Source organism: Tachyglossus aculeatus, chromosome X4 (genome assembly GCF_015852505.1).
Source record: "Tachyglossus aculeatus isolate mTacAcu1 chromosome X4, mTacAcu1.pri, whole genome shotgun sequence".
Lineage (NCBI taxonomy): Eukaryota > Metazoa > Chordata > Mammalia > Monotremata > Tachyglossidae > Tachyglossus > Tachyglossus aculeatus.
In genome coordinates, this window is record NC_052098.1 from 29,536,001 (window position 1) to 29,556,513 (window position 20,513).

Here is a 20,513-nt window from a genome sequence, read left to right on the forward strand (position 1 = left end):
AAGTATGTGCACACATATCAAGAAATGCAATATTAATCTTGGATGCCTAAATAAAAAAGCACTCTCTGTGGACCCAAGCCAACTTTATTTTTAAGGATTTAGAGAGCTTATCTTCTAGAAAACCAAACTATATCTGCAACTGCTCACTCATGATTATCTATCTGCTATTCAATCTCTGTATTGAATCAAATTTGGGATAATCGTTCCCAGAAATTCACCTTTTTCCTTTAAAAAGTCTCTGGAGCCACACATCAAATAATTTTGTTGATTTTAAACAGACAATATAAGTAGAACAAAGACAATTTTCTCACTTTTTGTTGCTCTCTTTGACAAAGATCATAAAGGATTCCTTGGTAACGCTTGGATCCTCAGTTCTGTGAAGATGAGGGTAACAGACAGCTAATGTAGTAGTATTTAAAAAGAGTTTCCATAATAAGGTAACAATAAAAGTAGAAATAAGTAGATTTTTTTTCATCTTAGTGTTTTCCTTTATTATATTCAGTTTAAATGAACATGCTTAAATCTGTGAAAGTTTCATCAAAGTAAATTGCACCTGAATATCAAAGCTGTAACAATATTAGTATATTCCAAATTATCATTCCACGTCATTATACATTTTCATCTGGATGAGGCTTGACCCTCAAATCAATCAACCAACCAGTTAGTAGTCTTTATTGAGCACCTACTGTGTGAAGAGAACTGTACTAAGCATTGGGAGAATATACTAGAAGCAAAAGACATGGTTCCTGCTCTCTGCTCTCAAGGGACTTGCATCATAATATAAGAGAGAGGCAAACCTCAACTAAGAAAGGACATAACAGAAAAGAAGACAAATATCATGATGGAATAGTTGAATAATTGAATGTATGGTTGAATATACATACCTACTGAGAGGTTGGGTATAAATATGAATGCTTAGCTGACTGTTGGGTTGATGTGCTCTGAAATGTTGGTGATCAATCAGAGAAGACTTTTTTATGTTATTTGTTAAACACTTACTGTATGTCAAACACTGTTCTAAGCACTGGGGTAGATACAAGGTAATTTGGCCAGATACGGTCATTGTCTCACATGGGGTTCATAGTCTAAGTAGGAGGGAGAACACGTATTGAATCCCCATTTTGCAGTTAAGAAAACTGAATTTCTCTGTGCCTCATAGACTTGCCCAAGGTCACACTGCAGCCAGGTGGCAGAGCTGGGATTAGAACCCAGGTCCTCTGCTTCCCAGGCCTGTGCCTTATCCACTAGGCTACCTTACTTCCCAAGGTTTCTTGGAGGAGGTGGAATTTTAGGAGGGCTTTGAAGATGAGGAGAGCTATCATCTGGCAGATTTGCAGGATGAAGGCGTTCTAGGTGAGAGAGTAAAGAGTGAGGTACAGGTAGAAGATGAGTTTGAGAGAAGCAAAGAGAGCAAGGTGGAGAGGAGTGAGTGAAGTGAGCCGATATGTCTGATGGAGGAAGCTGGTGGAGAACCTTGATGAATAACCCTTCACCATAACATAGGACTTACAGTCCCAGAAATTGATAATAGAATCCTCTTCCGATGTTTCCAGAAATTTCTCAAATTCCACAGGCTCCCTGAATCAGTCATACATATGCAGCTATATCCTGATGACTGAAACTCTTGAAGCCCATCCACAAAGAAATATGCAAACAATTATGAACTGTTTTGGAGAATCAGCAAAGTGCTACTGTCTAACAGCTAGTTGAAGAAAACTGGTGTCATGTCTGAGACTGCATCTGGCAAGCTCTACACAATGAAATCTTTCCAATGTCAATACATTGAATTCTGCTGTATTAACATCATAGTGTCAACAAAGAGTAAGAAAGGCAACGAAAGGGGGCTGGCATATTCTTTGGTAGAATGACAGAATATGACAGCAATTTGGAATCAAGATCCAGAGCAAACTGAAGGTCTAGCATGTCCAGTCTTTTGACCAAATTCTACTTACTGCAACCCTCATGTTTGACTTCTTATGGAGTTCTATCAGAGTCTCCTTCAAGCCGCCTTCAAAATCAAATGGCCAGAAAGTGGCACCAATAATAAAGTCCTGGAATGCCTTTCTATCCCTGAATTAAAGCAGTACTCATCAAATCACAGTTTTCCTGGGTTGGACAAAGGGCAAGAATGGACAACAAACAGTAGGACATTCAAGCAACTGCCACACAGTGAGCTGATGAAAAGGGACAGTAAATGGGAGCAGAAGAAAGATGAAGACAGAAATAAAGCCAGTCTCAAACGATTGATTCAACATAGTTCCAACAACGGCATCCAATAAACTCTCGGGATGAGGTTGATGTTCTTAATGTAGATACTTCAAGAAAAGCAGAAGCAAAATTGAAAATGTCACCAGGCGCTGCAGGTAGAAGATGATTTTGTACAACAAACAACTATTTAGGTTTGTGCAAATATTGTTGGTCAATTCATTGTCCTTTCTGCTACACTCACATACCCAGCTTAAATCTTAGTGACAGTACCATCATTGAACATGGACAAATCCTTAGAATCCGTATGCTTTTTATCTTGCTATTACAGATCAAGTCCAGGCCAAAGTTATCTTCAGGCTGCAGCAGAAAATATTTTAATAAGTAGATGCATATGTAGGTCCCTTCAGTATCAGGGTACTGAAGACTAACCAAGGGTTTATGGGGTTGTTTTAACTGGAAGAGTGTGTTCAGTTTCTTGAAAGCTGGCTGGCGAAATCATAGCAGGGTGTGGATGCATGTGAATGTGTGTGGGTCTTCAATCTGTGTCTATATTTTGAGTGCTTTGGAATAAAAACAATGCTAGTCCATGTCTGGCTGTTTTTAAATACAAAATAATATGAGTTCCCTCATTCTGAAAACAGTAAATGAAAATTTTTTCTGAAAGGTAGATACCCTTTTCAAAGGTTCTGAGACTATCCTTCACCTACAAAACCTAAGTGTATTAGGCTATAAAACTTGAAAGAAAATTCATGTATCAGAAGGCATTTTAATAATAAATGGCCCAGGCACTACCAACCATGTAATAATAATGAAGTTAAATATAAGTTCCTCAGATTGGACACTTGAGGCTCACAATGTACTTTATCCCCATTTTACAAATGAGTAAATTAAGGCCCTGAGTGGTTAAATGATTTACCCAAAGTCACACAGCATGCCATAAATTGCAGAGCTGGGACAAATCAATCAATAATAAAATGATGATTGCATTTGTTAAGCACTTACTATGTGCCAAGCACTGTTGAATTTGAAACACTACAAGAGAATTAGTATATACATTGCATGCCCACAAGGAGCTTGCAGTTTAGAGGCTGCCAAGATCCGCCCTTTCCTCTCCATCCAAACCGCTACCCTGCTCGTTCAGGCTCTCATCCTATCCCGTCTGGACTACTGCATCAGCCTCCTCTCTGATCTCCCATCTTCGTGTCTCTCCCCACTTCATACTTCATGCCGCTGCCCGGATTGTCTTTGTCCAGAAACGCTCTGGGCATGTTACTCCCCTCCTCAAAAATCTCCAGTGGCTACCAATCAATCTGCGCATCAGGCAGAAACTCCTCACCCTCGGCTTCAAGGCTCTCCATCACCTCGCCCCCTCCTACCTCACCTCCCTTCTCTCCTTCTACAGCCCAGCCCGCACCCTCTGCTCCTCTGCTGGTAATCTCCTCACCGTGCCTCGTTCTCGCCTGTCCTGCCTTCGACCCCCGGCCCACGTCATCCCCCTGGCCTGGAATGCCCTCCCTCCCAACATCCGCCAAGCTAGCTCTCTTCCTCCCTTCAAGGCCCTACTGAGAGCTCACTTCCTCCAGGAGGCCTTCCCAGACTGAGCCCCCTCCTTCCTCTCCCCCTCATCCCCCTCTCCATCCCCACCGTCTTACCTCCTTCCCTTCCCCACAGCACCTGTATATATGTATATATGTTTGTACATATTTATTACTCTATTTTACTTGTACATATCTATTCTATTTATTTTATTTTGTTAATATGTTTGGTTTTGTTCTCTGTCTCCCCCTTCTAGACTGTGAGCCCACTGTTGGGTAGGGACTGTCTCTATATGTTGCCAACTTGTACTTCCCAAGCGCTTAGTACAGTGCTCTGCACACAGTAAGCGCTCAATAAATACGATTGATAGAGGGGGAGACAGATTTTAAAATGAATTACAGATATGTACGTAAGTGCTGTGGGGCTGAGGATAGAGGGAATATCAAGTGTCTAAAAGGTACAGATCAAAGGCCATAGGCATCAGAAAGGAGAGGGAGTAGGGGAAATGAGGGCTTAGGTGGGGAAAGTCTGTGGGCAGGGAATGTGTCTGTTTATTGTTATATTGTTCTCTTACAAGCACTTTATAAAGTGCTCTGCACACAGTAAGCACTCAATGAATCCAGTTGACTGATTGAATAATAAGGCTTTGAAGTTGAGGAGAGTGGCGGTCTGTCATATATAAAGAGGGAGGGAGTTCCCGGACAGAGGGAGGGTGTGGGCAAGGATTTTGGTGATGAGCAAGAAACAACAGAGTAAGTTGGCGTTAGAGGAGCAAAGTGTGCAGAATGGGTTATAGTGGGAAATTGAGCAGTTTAAGTAGGAGGGGGAGAGCTGATTGAGTACTTTAAAGTCAATGGTAAGGAGTTTCTGTTCAATGCGGAAGTAGATGGGAAACTACTGGAGGTTCTTAAGGAGTGGGGAGACATGGATTGAACATGTGTTTAGAAAAATAACAATTTCCAAGGGGCATTCCCAAAATTGAAGCTCTCTCCTCCCACTTGTCTTAGGTTCCCCTCCTATTCTCCCCTCTCTATTTCTCCCTTTGTCTTTTACTCCTTTTCCTTTCTGTCTGACCTCCCTCACCCTCTTTGTTGTCTCTTGACACTACCAATTTTTTGGTCCATCCCCACTTACATCCTACCTGTAGAGGACAGAATTCTGGTCAACTTAGCCCAGAGGCCTCAAACCTCATAGGTCTTGGAGAAGGCTTTTCCAGGAAAATGGGGTATATCAAATTGATAATATTTTGTAATTATAGAATGCCTTTCTTGTCCTGTCCAAGTGCTTATTTGACCTTTTTTATAAATGGAATATATTTCAATCCATGGAGAAATGCTACTGTTTGGTTTAATATCCTATTTGCATTGTGATTGGCTTGAAGAGAAAAGGCCTTCATTCTTCAGTTGCACTATGTTTTTAGGGATTGATTTTTCAAGAATTAAATCAAAGATTCTCATTCAAAGGTATCCACTTGTTTTAAATTCCACAGATTAAGTCCTTGTCACCTTATCTTTCTGACATGGACAGCTAAATAAGAACAACATAAATTTGTCAAATGAGGGCATTTTAGGAATCCTTTCTCCAGTACAGAGACTATGAGCTGCTGAATGTGTTTAGGAAAGTGTCATGGGAGAAAATGGAGGAAAGTTAGGAAATAACACCCAGCACTCTTCCAAGAAGGAAACAGGATCAGATATTCGAGAACAGTGTATTTTACAGGGATTTATGAACACAGGGAAATCCTCAAGCCAAACCACAGCTTTATTTAACCTTTTCCTGGCATTGCTGAGTAATAGATCAGGAAAAGTAATGTCTTGGGGACCAAAAATGTTTTGCTTCCCTCTCTCTTTCACACCCCAGAATTGTGCAATGCTTTGCAATTTTTTTTTTTTTTTTGCTACAGTCTGTTCCCACTGAAGGGAATGGTCTTAATTTCACAAGTAAACCACAAACACACCTAGAACATGCAGAAAAGCATTTTGAAACATATTCAACTCTTTAACATTCTTAAGACTTAAGAGAGAGGAATAGTGTGAGTCCACACATGACCCAGACTCTACATGTTTCAAGTGTGGAAATAATGAAATCAACAGCTGGGTTCTACAGATGCAGACTTCAAGTTGTAATTTTTGAGTTAAATAATTAGTTTGTTCATATACTGTGAAGACCCCCTTTTAGTATGCTCTTTTCTTTCCCTGTCCTTTAGGAAATATTACACATCTCTGTTATTTACATTTCAAAAGATAAACTTCTGCTGGTTTCTCACCGGAGGCATTTTCAGAACGTTTATAGATTTGGAAATACATACTGAGCTGGAGGCACCAAGAACAAGGAACGAAGCCACTAGTTGTTTTTATACTCTGACTCAGAGCATGAGCACACATTTAATGACTGTGCTTAGTACAGCACTTAGTACAGTGCTCTGCACACAGTAAGTGCTCAATAAATACGATTGAATGAACGACTGATTTCTAATGAATTTTTTAAGCTTTTTTTTAGTAACTTCATATTCTTATGATTTAGGGAAGTCTGAAGGTAAAGATAGGAGATGGCCATGTACTTTATGACATTGTTTGCAAGACTGGCTGGTTTCTAGCTAACTGCTTTGCTCTTTGAAAATAATACCTTATACCCTTTTTTTTGACTGCTGCAACATTTATGGGGTGGTACATTTTCTTCTTGGCTCTACCGTGCAGGAAAATAAATTTGGAAGAGGGGCTAATCTGAGCAGAGCAGCTGCAGTTGTAGGACATTGTTTGAAATTCAGCTTGATAAGTGGGGAACAAAGGCAGATTCTCCCTTCTATTGAATTTCATGGATCAGTTCTCCTTTCATAGGAAGTGCCATGGGTTTTAAGAGATCTATGAAACTTGGAAAGAAAGACTAGCTGCTGATTTTTTTGACTTTTTGTATATTTCTGTAATAACAACATTTAGAACCTTTATTCTTAGGTGCTCAAAGGTGTGGACTCCAAGCTAAAGTTCCAGTTCTAGGAAAGCGTTTCTCACTTTAAAAAAAAAAAAAATTCAAGCCAACTGAGATCACTTGGTAGGTTATCATTCTACAGAATCAACTCAGTTTGCATCATTTTTCATTTCAGGGTTGTTAAGTTTGAATGTATCTGTGTAGTAGACACTGCATTTTGGTTATATACCAAGATATTGGAAAACCATCCCACTAGATTGTAAGCTCCTTGAGGGCAGGAATGGTGTCTACAAATTCTATTGTATTGTACTCTCCCAAGTGCTTAGTACAGTGCTCTGCCCAGGTTAAGTGCCCAATAAATACTACTGATTGCTTGTGCGCCTTCCCCTTCCCTTTCAGACCGGGAACCGGGCCTACCTAGGTTAGGGCAGATCAAGGCAATCGACATTAGCCTGCTCAATATGAGACCAAATCAACTTGGGATCTAATGGCTCAAAGACAATTTTACCAGGAAGAGAGGGAAAGGAAGGGAAGCAATTTAAGGGCAGAGCTATTCCAATGACAAGTAGCTCCATACTTTAAACACATTTCCACTACCCAGAACGTTGGATTGCACCAAGTAACGTATCCTGACCTCTACACTTCAATCAATTTATTGAGTGCTGACAATGTGAGAGCACTGTACTAAGCGTTTGGGAGAGTACAGTTCAGCAGTATTAGCACACACATTCCCTGGCCATAGCGAGCCTACAGTCCTGGGGAAGACCTCAGTCGTGACAGTTGGGTTGGGGTATCCAACCTGAAAATCCCAGAATAAGGTGGGACCTAAATTGAGTACTCTCCTGTTTGATGAGAACATCCGATCATTTAGTGTGAGCAAGAACAATTGGTGGTAGCGCAGGCTATATTGACCAGTTTAGCTAGGACTGTTCCAAGTCCCTATATAGTTGCCCATTTAAATGTGCCTGGGACAGCCTACAGAAATTCAGTATGGTTTCAGCTCAAGTAGGATGTACAGTCAAAAGAATCAGCCTAAGTAGTTGATAAACCATGGATACAGGCTTAGATAAGTATTGAGCAAAATATAGAAAAGTCAAATCCCAGGAGGAAAAACCAGTAACTGGATTGGTGATGATTGTAAATAATGTACAAAAGGAATCTGTGAAATTTGGGAGACAAGTGGGTTTACAATGACATGACAATCCTTATACTTCTGTTATATAAAGAGAGATCAGAAGAATTAAATCACTCTCTTACTCAGATGTCTTCAAATATATGTTCCAGCTCATCATTTGCAGTTTATTCATTCATTCATTCATTCAATCATATTTATTGAGCGCTTACTGTGTGCAGAGCACTGTACTAAGTGCTTGGTAAGTACAAGTTGGCAACATATAGAGATGGTTCCTACCCAACAGTGGGCTCACAGTCTAGAAGGGGGAGACAGAGAACAAAACAAAACATATTAACAAAATAAAATAAATAGAATAAATATATACAAATAAAATGAATAGAGTAATAAATATGTACAAACATATATACATATATACAGGTGCTGGGGGAAGATGGAGAGGGAAGGAGGGGGAGAGGAAGGAGGGGGCTTAGTCTGGGAAGGCCTCCTGGAGGAGGTGAGCTCTCAGTAGGGCCTTGAAGGGAGGAAGAGAGCTAGCTTGGCGGATGTGGGGAGGGAGGGCATTCCAGGCCAGGGGGATGATGTGGGCGGGGGGTCGACGGTGGGACAGGCGAGAACGAGGCATGGTGAGGAGATTAGTGGCAGAGGAGCGGAGGGTGCGGGCTGGGCTGTAGAAGAAGAGAAGGGAGGTGAGGTAGGAGGGGGCGAGGTGATGGAGAGCCTTGAAGCCAAGGGTGAGGAGTTTCTGCCTGATGCGTAGGTTGATTGGTAGCCACTGGAGATTTTTGAGAAGGGGAGTAACATGCCCAGAGCGTTTCTGGACAAAGACAATCCGGGCAGCGGCGTGAAGTATGGATTGAAGAGGGGAGAGACAGGAGGATGGGAGATCGGAGAGGATGAGAGCTTGAATGAGCAGGGTAGCAGTTTGGATGGAGAGGAAAGGGCAGATCTTGGCAATGTTGTGGAGGTGAGACCGGCAGGTTTTGATGATGGCTTGGATGTGAGGGGTGAACGAGAGAGCGGAGTCAAGGATGACACCAAGGTTGCGGGCTTGTGAGATGGGAAGGATGGTAGTGCCATCAACAGTGATGGGAAAGTCAGGGAGAGGGCAGGGTTTGAGAGGGAAGACAAGGAGTTCAGTCTTGGACATGTTAAGTTTTAGGTGGTGGGCAGACATCCAGATAGAGATGTCCTGAAGGCGGGAGGAGATGCGAGCCTGGAGGGAGGGAGAGAGAGCAGGGGCAGAGATGTAGATTTAAGTTTAGTACTGCAGCTCTCTGCTCTTCCGTTGTGTCTCTGCTGGGAGTGCATGAGGTAGAAATCATGATGGATATTACATATTACAGACATTCAGTTGAAGAATCAGTATCTTCCAGTCGTTAATTTTTCCAAGGAATAACAAAAATCCATGTGGGGCCCTTTCAAACTGAGCCGAAAGGCATGCAAAAACTGCTACATTTCAGATATCTCCCTGTCTGCTGCCAATTGTGTGAGATTCAAAGGTGTAAATTGATACTTCCAAAATGTCTGTTGTTCCAGTCAGGGTTGGATGGACCCATTAGATTACTGGAGAAATATCAGTGGGTTGGTGCCTGTGTGGAGCAGTCTGGATCATGTTTGGATCCAAGCAGCTCCCTTATAATAATAATGGCATTTGTTAAGCGCTTACTATGTGCCAAGCATCATTTTAAGTGCTGCAGGGGGTGGGGGGGATAGAAGGTAATTAGGTTGTCCCACGTGGGGCTCACAGTCTTAATCCCCATTTTACAGATGAGGTAACTGAGGCACAGAGAATTAAGTGACTTGCCCAAGGTCACACAGCTGACAAATGGCAGAGCTGGGATTAGAACCCATAACCTCTGACTCCCAAGCCCATGCTCTTTCCACTGAGCCATGCTGCTTCTCTTATTTACTTGAAGCTCAGTATCATCAAGGAGCCACTCAGAATCAATTAGCCTATGGGAAGACAGAACTAAAGAAGCTCTGGTTATTAAACCTACCTACCACCACAATCAATCAATGAGATTTATTGAGTGCTTACTGTGTGCAGAGTATTGTATTAAGTACAGTAGAATTAGTAAACATGATCTCTGCCCTCATAGAGTTTACCATCTGGCAAGTAAATTAAACTCTACTTTCCTGAACCGTTCTCAAGGATTCAAGTTGAGATTTCTCAATAATCAGTAATACTTAGGGAGTGCTTCCTCTATGAAGAACACTGAACAATAAGATACAATAAGATTTAGTAAACATGCTCCCTGCCCTCAAGGAGCTTACAATTTAATGGAAGAGACAGACACTAAAATAAGTTACAGGTAGGAGGAAGCGGAGTGGAAAGATGCCAGTTGTGGGCAGAGAACGTGTCTACCAACTCTGTTATATTGCATGCTGCCAAACAGTACAGTGCTCTGCTCTCAGTAAATGCTCAATAAATACAATTGATTGATTGATTGGACATGAGTACAACAGCAAGATGTTAGGAAGTGACACAGAAGTGCTGAAGTTGCCCTGGCTGTGTTTCCAATCACTGAACCAAGATTCACAAGCCACTTGAAGCCAGACCAAGAATTGAATAATAATTATGGTATTTGTTAAGTACTTATGAGGAGTCAAACACTGTTCTGCATTCTGGGGTATATACAAGGTTGGACACAATCCCTGGCCCACATGGGGCTTATAGTCTAGGTAGGGGGGATTTGGACCAAATTCCAGTTCCAGCCTTCCCTTTCCATGAACAGAAGTTGGAAAATACACATTAGGAGGAACAAATGGAGGCTGGATGTGGCAGGTTGGAGTGATAGTTGGGGCTGGGAGTTGGGAACTGAGGAACTGGGTGAGTTGGACAGGGATTGGCATGGTAAGGTGGGAGAATGAAAGAGGGTATTCCTCACCACTTTGCTCTTGCTGGCTGCCCAGAGTGAGACTTACCTCTTGGTTGCTCCTTCAGCCAATGTTGCCAAAGCAACCTTCATATGACCGAGCAGGCAGAGCCTGCCAAAGAACAGCTTGGCATCCTAAATGGGCACACAGGTAAATGGTACCTACAAGTAGTGTCTCTATACATTTTTCATAAACTTAAATTTACCTAAATTGCAGCTTTTTGAGATAAAAAATCACACAGCATAGATCTGCCATCAGATTTGAGAGAGCATAATTGGCATTTCTGAAAACACCTCTTGCTTTGATCAAAGGTGCTCGTGCCAGTCTTTCAAACATCAAAGTTGTTTCAAATCTTTGAGCTCCCCAGCTTGATGTTGCTACAGCTGTTCAATCAGTTCACAATTTGTGGTTTTCTAAGTTTCCCCCCAACCCTCCTATTTAGCCTCAATACGTGGACATTCTTTTTGGAGCCTCAGCAGGGTAGGATTCCTAGATCTGCAGGGTCCTTTAACTCCCTACAGCTGTTTTGAGTTTGGTCACTGCACTGGAAAAAAAAACATTGACCATTTCACTTTGTTTATCAGGTTCCTCTATTAGATTTAGAATTTTGTCCATCGAGGAAAAGTAAAACAAGGTATTTTTTGTTTTCAATCAACAGCTTGTCCAGCGGGGACGTACAAGCCTGAAGGTTTGCCGGGAGGAATCAGCACTTGTATTCCTTGCCCAGATGATAATCACATATCAACACCTGGAAGTACTTCCCCTGAAGACTGTGTCTGCAAGGAGGGATATCATCTGGTTGGTCAAACCTGTGAAGGTCAGTCTCCTCCAATGAGTGAAAAATAATTAAGTTAATAAGAGAAGGTATACTAAGGAAATAATAGCGGGGTCCTGCAAACTCAGTCAGTGATTCCAATTGGTTTATCATTTTTTGTGGTGTTGCTTGGCTGTTTTTCACATTTCAGAATAACGAATGTGGGTTATTCGTTCTTCATTTTTGGCTCGGTGATGTAATGCCAATGGGAGACAAATGAACAGGTCAGAGGATCTTGGGAATCTTGAGGGGCCCAAGTCAGCAAATCCAGATGTGCCAGAGTAGCCCTAAGGTAATATAAAATGGAGATGGGGGAGAAAGCCAATTCCTGCAAGGCAGTTTGAACTCTGAGAAAACCAGGGACAGCACTAGCTATCTTCCCTATCTCCTTGATAATCAACATGATTCCATTTTTGATCATCACCATGGTAACAGTAGTGAGATCCTGATAGAGATAATGCCTGGTTGGAAGAAGCATGTGATGGTTGATTTTTCCTGACATCCATCCTACCTTTTCCTCCATTAACCCTTTCTGGAGCATTCATCCTTTTATTTATCCAAAACTCTCTTGAAATATCTGATATTTTGGGCCTAACCAGTGTTGCATGGTAGCAAATCCATTATATTTCTTATTTAATGTGTGAAGAATCATTTTTGTTGGTATTGAACAAACCATCTCACAACTTCAATGGCTAGCATCTAGTCCTAGTCTGGATGATTTTTGAACAATTCCATAGTCTCCATCCCCCCAGTTGCCTTAGTTTGATTGATTTCCTTCTCCAGCTATATTATATCTTTGCTAAGATGTGCCAAGCAGAACTGCATTGAAATAGTCCCAGTATGGTTTTATATAGTGATGAAAATATGAAATTTAATTTTCTTTTGTGATCTTCCTGATGATGCCCAGCATTTGACTGTCTTTTTGGCTGCTTCTGCACATGGACCAATGATTTAAAAGAAGAGCCAGCAATAATTCTGAGATTTCTTTCCCAAGCTTTTCCACGATCAAGACTGTGAGCCCCATGTGGGACAGGGACTGTGTCCAACCTAATTAACTTCTGTCTGTCCCAGTACTTAGTACAGTTCCTGGCACATAGTGCTTAACAAATGTAATTAAAAAAGCCATGATCGATAGCTTTGAGCCCAGCATCATGGAGTTCTAGTTTGTACTGTTTATCCATGGTTGCGTTCCCTTGCTCTTGCTCACATTCAAGATCAACTGCCATTTTTTTGGCCCACTCACTCCATTTTTGGAGGTCTTCCTGCAATTTATCTCTATGTGCATCTCAATTCACCATCCCAGGAGCTTAGTGTCATCAGCAAATGTAGAGATTTCATTGGGCAATCAGTAATCCAGATTGTTTATGAAGACAATAAAACAACCAGTTTAAGCACTGGTGCATGGCAGACGCAATTATTTACACCTCTGACTGACTATTGAAAGATTCATCCCTAACCTTTCGTTTCTGAACATTTAGCGAGCATTCTGTCCATGACAAAACTCAGTTTTCTCTTTTTGTTAAAAGGCTTGGGTGTGGAACTTTGTCAGAAACCTTTTGGACTTTAAATTCATTCATTCATTCAATAGTATTTATTGAGCACTTAACTGTGTGCAGAGCACCATACTAAGTGCATGGAAAGTACAATTCGGCAACAGAGACAAACCCTACCCAACAACAGGCTCACAGTCTAGAAGGGGGAGACAGACAACAAAACAAAATAAGTAGACAGGCATCAATAGCATCAAAATAAATAGAATTATAGATATGCATCTATTTTATTAATAAAATAAATAGAATAATAAATATGTACAAATATACACAAATGCTGTGGGGCAGGGAATGGGGTAGAGCAGAGGGAGGGAGTATGGGAGGAGGGGGGAAGGAGCAGAGGAAAGGGGGGCTCAGTCTGAGGGGTGGTTGGGTTTACATATATGTTGTCCACTGGTTGCAGTCTATTACATGCTTGTAGACCCTTTCAAAGAACTCTGGCAGATTAGTGAGGTAGGCTTTTTTCCCGTAGAGAGACCAATTGCTTCTCATCTTAAATGCAGGCAGTCACCAAAGCAGCAGCTCTCCTTCCACCTGTATTGCTTGTCCTGCAGCTTTCTTTATTTTTCCAGATCCTGGACCTTATTGGCAGCATCCTCTTGTTCTCTCGTCCCTTATTAAAAGAAGGATAAGGGGAAAATGGAGGAGTCATAAAAGGCAGCAGCCCTCCCCTGAGATATAATTATATGACAACAGTTTATAGTTAAATCCCAAATGGTCTAGTGAGGGTCAAAAATCTATAGAAATTTCTCCTTAAGACCAGTAATTCTGTGTACCTCTGATACTACTATGCAAAATGAATATTCCATTGTTGTAATCTACCTGTCCAGACTGATCAGAAATGTAGATAGGCCTATATATTCTCTCAATTCAATGGAAGTGTATTTAAATATGATGTCCTGTTAAATGGAGAGTGTGTTTCGTAACATACAGAAAAAAGTACAGTAAAGGTGTATGCCTTTATGAAGTGTTTTGTGGTTTAATGAGCAATGAAAATTGTTTGCTGCTGGAATCAAGTGACCCGTGTGAAGGATGTTTAACTTTGCTTCTGTTTTTAATATAAATGCTAGTTGTACACTGCCCTGTCCTGCAAGCCCCTGAAAATGGCTACTTCATCCAGAATGTCTGCAATAACTACTTCAATTCAGCCTGTGGAATTCGCTGTCACTCTGGATATAAACTAGTGGGGAGCAGTATTCGGCTATGTCAATCCAGTGGCATGTGGTCAGGTTCAGACAGCACCTGCCAAGGTATGAGAATTACCACTTAAAACTCTTAATTGGTTGCTCTATTTGATCTTATTGATTTAAAATCCAGAAGACAATAGTTCAATCTAAAATTTCATAATCCACAACCATAGGAAGAAATGACTGAAATCTTTAATTAGAACAATTAGGTTGCTCAACACAAAGTAAACATTCAATAACTACCATTGATTGACTGAGTGATTCATTTGACCAGAGTAGAGTTGCAGGTTCCCTTTGGCTTCAACTGGACAATCAAACCCTAGGTTCACATTGTGGACTCTCATCAGTCTCATAACTGTTTAAACAAAATATCTTTCAGGGTTTATGACACAGGTTTTTATTTTATGGTATTTGTTAAGCACTTAATATATGCCAGCCACTGTTCTAAGCTCTGGGGTAGATACAAACTAATCAGGTCACACACAGTCCCTGTCCCACATGGGGCTCACAGTGTTACTATCCATTTTACAGATGAGGTAACGTAGGCACAGATAAGTGAAGTGATTTGCCCAAGGTTACACAACAGACAAGTGGCAGAGTCAAAATTCGAACCCAGGCATTCAAACTCCCAGACCTGTGCCCTATCCACTAGGCCACTAGGTTCTGTCTACTAGGTTCTAGGAAAATAAGGAGAGTACTGCCTTCCTAAATGTGTAATATTTGAAGAGTGCAAGTGAAACTTCATTGGAAAGAGATTGACTATTTTATGAGGTCTAAGTAGATAGAGAAACCTGAGTACTTTAAGAAACATTTATCTGAAAAAAGGAAGGCTTTTCAATTGAATAGTGTCAGAGCTAGACTACAGAGCTAGCATTTCATTTCTTCACCCAATAGAGTGCAAGCTCCTTGTGGGCAGGGAGGTCTTAGTACAGTGCATTGCATTCAGTAAGTGTCCAGTAAATACCACGATTACTACTTCTAGGTGGTGTTTCTCAATTAAAATTTTACTGTGTCCATCACCACATTTTGGGGGCTACCAATTGTAATATTAGGCTTCCCTGAAGTCTCCCAGCCCAATGGATTGGGCTGTCCTAGTATGGGCTAGGACTGGGGCTAAGAAAAATACAAGTATGGGGCAATAGAGGAAGTGAGACCATAGGAGAGTAAAAAAGAGAGGGATTCCCTGCCATTCTCTTTGTTTCGAAGTAGCTGGGGAGACTCTAACCAGCTTCTTAGCCAAGGGCACTGTTAGCCCTCACAGGTTGGTTCATTTGTTCATCGGGAACATAATCCGACATTGTAAGAGAATTGAATAGAGTTGTGCTCTTGAAGAACTGGCTAGCATAGCAGCATCACTCCTTGACTAGTGCCACATGTAATTGCACAGCCATTTCTTCTTATGCTAAATCTGCTTGTGCTGATTTGTAGATCTTGTTACCAGTACAGAATGTGGTGTGCCTCATAGTGCCCTAATAAATCTAAATTGTTTAATTAAACCATGTGTTAGAGCAGAAATGATTGAATTTCTTTTAAAAAGAATTCTAAATACATCACCCTGAAATTTTGACTGCTGCTCCTCTTTAATTTTAAATCTGATTCATCATTTAAATTGAAAAAGGATAGTGTGGATTTTAATTCCTTCGCATCATCCGTATTTTAAAATTATGTATAACTTTCACTGTTGGCCTTGTTGAAGAGAGTTGGAGCTTATCTAAGATCATGCATTCTGTAGCTTTAGTTAACAATGAACTATCAAGCTACAAGAATGAACTATCATGAAGGATATCACCACAAATTTATAATGGATTCTGATCTGATTATGAAAGGAACAATCTGGGAGCCTGAATTTCTGGAACTGGATGTGTGGTTTTTACACAAAACTGCAAATAGGCTTTATCATAACCTCTCTGCCATAATTTCTCATCTATAAAAGGTACTTAAGTCATACACACCTTCCTCAAGTGTGGTGAGGTTAATTGCTGAAGTGCTTTAAGGTAGTGAAATCTTTTAGAAAGTAAGGCATTTCTTATATGATCATGAGACTGAAGAATGTTATTTGAAGAATTTAAGGTTTCTCTTCTAGGGGAGCAATTTTCTAAATCCAAATTATCATTTTATTGCTGTGGAAACAAAAAATGCACTTGCTTTGAGTAAAATCTGCGAAACCACATCAAAATCAAATTTCTGAAGGTATTTGTTTTAATACTGCTATAAACTTTCATTTTGAAAGGTTTTTAATGAAACATTTCTGTAGAAAAACAAAACAGAAACTCCATGTTTTTCTGTTGTGCAAATGAAAGTAATTTTATTTTATATCAGATGAAAGGGTGGCTTACAACTGTTTCTTCCTGCCACGATTTCTATTCATAGCCCCCAAACTGTTCGTTTGAGACCAACGTGACTGTGATTTGTGGCCACGAGATTACATACATCTTTGTCTCCTGATTGGCCCAAGTCCCCCTGCTATTGACGACTGCTGACTTTACTGATAGTGGCTCTATGTTCCTTTCATCCCAGTCTGTTCTTTAAGTTTATTTGAACCTAAGTCTCTAAGGTCTGCTCTGAAGTACCCCAGGATAGCAGTTTGTCGGAGAGGGAAACAGAAGAACTCCAAATGATATTTTGTCAATCAAGCAGACGGGATTTCTAGGGTAGGGTATGGGGAGGATCAGATAGTATGTAACTCCACAAGCGTTACCTGAAAACTGCGGTTTCACATCAAGAATTAGATCGGCCCTGGGCAGATTTAGGTCAGGAAATGTGGCTGTTCTGAGCAGCCATGACCAATTAAGTTATCTGCTATTCATATATAGTAAAATCATATTTGTTCTATAAATTATTTTGAAATGAAGTAGACCCAGGGGTTGATCAGAAAGTATTAGCAGATCACCCTTTACCTGGGAATTGAAAATGGGCTATTTCTAAGATTTAAACATTTTATATTTTTGTAAATAATTCTTGGGAAATTTTCCCTAGATTTACCAGAATTGTAGATTTGTTTTCTAAGGTTATTACTTTGGTTTCTCAGTAGTAGTCCTATTTTTGCCACAGTTTCATGGTAAATGAAATTATGGTTTTGCAATAATGCTTTTCCTTGAAAGAAGTTCCAATCACTAAGTGGGGAGTCTAAAGTTTAAATATCATATTTAGTTGCATTTCTGGTAAGTAGATGCACATTTTAAATCAAAGTTTTTAAAATTATATTGCTGTACTATGTCTGTGATTAATCTAGTTTATGACCCAATTACAAACCTACAGCAGTGTTTCTTTTCATGTTGAGGGAAATGTTTTGATTTCTATAATGATTGGTGTGCTTCAGATGGTTAAATATTTTCATATGGAACTGCAGTAAGGAAAACCTAGTGTTCATACGTGTGACCCATAAAAATGAAAATAACACAGTTAAAAGCAATTCCAGAAAAAAAAGTTCCTCTTTCCATTATGACTTTTGGACCGTTCTTCATTATCCCATGATTGAACAAATTAAAACTTTCACAACCATGAGACAACTCCAAGCATTGAAAGTCTAACTTCAATCAGTGGTATTTAATGTGAGCACTTACTGTGTGCAGAGCATTGTACTAAGCGTGTGGGAGAGTACAGTACAATTGAGTTGAAGACATGATCCTAGCCCACAAGGAGCTTACAGTCTAAAGGGGGAGACAGCCTTTAACATAAAGAAATAAATGAATTATACATATGTACATACATTCTGTGGGGCAAATATCAAGTATTTAAGGGTTACAGATCCAAGTGCCTAGGCGATGCAGAAGGGAAAGCAGCATAATTTGTGTCTGTCTTTGTGAGCCGCAAGCCACATGTTAACAAGATGAGAGCTTAGCTCAGCTGATATTTACAGTGACTCCTTTCTAAGGGATCAGACAGATCTGCTTGAGACGTTTAACAAGTTATAATGAGAATTGAGGCAAAAAAGTGAAAAAAAACAAAAACAAAAGGATTTGCTAAAGGAAAGACAAAGCATAGACTCAGTTTAACTTTTTCTAATTTACCCCAAAGGATAGTGGCTGAATCATCGTAGTTGACAAGCAGTGTGGCCTAGTGGAAAGAGTTTGGGCCTGGGAGTCAGAGGTCCTGGGTTCTATTCCTGCCTCTGCCACTTTGTGACATTGGGCAAATAGTCACTTAGTTCTTCTGTGCCTCTATTTCTTCATCAGTAAAATGGACATTCAACCCCTATTCTTCCTCCTAATTTGACTATGAGCCACGTGTGGAACTGGGACTTTGTCTAGAGTGATTATCTTGTATCTACCACAGTGCTTAGCACATAGTAAGGACATAATGAATTGTCTGGGAGTTATAATTTTGCCCAAATGTACATTTGTAATTTTTTAATAATATCTAAGCGTCTAAAGGAATCAATCAATCAACCATACTTATTGAGTGCTTACTGTGTGCAGAACACTGTACTAAGTGCTTGGGAGAATACAATATAACAGAATTGGTAGACATGTTCCATGCCCAAAGGGAGCTTACAGTCTAGAGGTAACATTCCTTTCAAAGGATGAACTTGCCTTGTGTAGACTTGGCAACTCTTCGAGTACTTGCGAATGAGTCTATAGCATCCAAACCAAAATGTATTAGATTTATGTGTTTATGGTAACATTTTATACTCAAACTATTATCAACAGCATATATTAGCATGAAAACACTGTATTCAGAACCAGGAGTGCACCTTAAAGATGAGATACAGTCCTTGCCCCTTAATGTAGTTTTGAATCTATTTTTTTAATGATATTTGTTAAGTGCTTACTATGTGCCAAACCCTGTATTAGGGTAGGGTAGATAGAGGTGTATCAGGTTGAACACAGTCCCTGTCCCCCAAGGGGCTCACCATCTAAATAAGAAGATCAGGTATTGAATCCCCATTTTACATTTGAGGAAACTAAGGCACAGAGAAGTTAAGTGATTTGCCCAAGGTCATAAATCAGAGAAGTGGTAGATCTGGGAGGCTTGTGATCTTTCCACTAGACCATGCTGTTTGATGAGCATCAGATCTGAGAAAAATACCCAGCTTTCAGGGAGAATATATGGTTAAATACCAAGTCCTGTTTTGCCAAGAGGATTTAGATTTTCTCAGATTGATGAATACCTATTGAAAATAGAGGTCCTTTCTCATCTAAAAAATGAGTATGCAAGTAAAATATTCTGTTCTAGTGTGTGTGGACTCAATCTATGCAACAGATAAAATATATGCTAAATTGTTCATTTATATTTGCCTCTAAAAAGGACCTGGTTATTAATCCCGGCCCTGCCACTTGTCTGTCCTGCAACCTTGGGCAACTGCCTTCTGGTACTTCTGTTTCCCCATCTCTAAAATGGGGGTTTAATACCCATTCTCCCCTCTACTTAGACTTTGAGGTCCATATGGGACAGGGTCTATGTCCAACCTGATTATCTTATATCTATCCCAGTGCTTAGTATAGTGCTTAGCATATAGTGAGCGCTAAACCAACAGCACAATTGTGGTTATCATTAACTGTGAAAGAAATCAAGGTTGGAAGTGTTTATGTTCTTTTCTGTCTAGTCATCATCAATTGTATTTATTGAGTGCTTCATCTGTGCAGAACACTGTGCTAAGCACTTGGGAGGGTACACTACAACAGAGTTGTTAGACTCGTTCCCTGTCCACAACAAGCTTACAGTCTAGAGGGTGTCAGGGTTGTTGTGAATTATGAATTAACAATTCCTTTTAACCCACTTGCAGCTTTTAGAAGAAAGGCATTCTGCAGGTGCAAAATGGTGATGTCATTAAGATTGATAATATAACAGTCATTCTCATCGCATTTATAAAACTCAAATCTGGCCCATTTATTTTCTCATGTAGCTAGGAGTTGTCGTCCACTCCACAAGCCTGAAGGAGGACATATCAGTTGCACTGCAGGTGAAACTACATACAATACCGTGTGTTATGTGTCCTGTGATGAGGGATATAAACTTAAAGGGATGCCCAAGCTCACCTGCAAAGACTACTCCCAGTGGGACTATGCAGAACCTCACTGTGAAGGTAAGGTTTACGGCTGAATACTGAATCTTGCCTATTCCCCTATTGTTCTTCCAATTTCTCATTTCTAGTTAGGCCTTTTTATTTTTTGAACTAATGGGCAAACTGTGCCAGACATCCCTCAGAGGGGACCCCAGCAGCCCTTGGGAGGACTGACAATAGCTATCGGAAAGCAACCCCTCTACGTATTTATCTCCTTTGGGGATATTGTTCAAGGCTAAAAATAGCAACCACAATGTCAAGGAGGGAAGTGTACAGG

General features: G+C 40.4%; 1 protein-coding gene across 1 annotated transcript in view; it reads left to right on the forward strand.

The window, feature by feature from the left end:
• The window catches only part of SVEP1 (sushi, von Willebrand factor type A, EGF and pentraxin domain containing 1), a 230,078-nt gene that overhangs the window by 74,324 nt on the left and 135,241 nt on the right, over positions 1 to 20,513 (forward strand). The window contains exons 4-6 of the mRNA XM_038769610.1: positions 11,340 to 11,498; positions 14,116 to 14,295; positions 20,078 to 20,257. Coding sequence (XP_038625538.1) covers positions 11,340 to 11,498; positions 14,116 to 14,295; positions 20,078 to 20,257 — 519 coding nt within the window. The remainder of the gene's footprint in view (positions 1 to 11,339; positions 11,499 to 14,115; positions 14,296 to 20,077; positions 20,258 to 20,513) is intronic.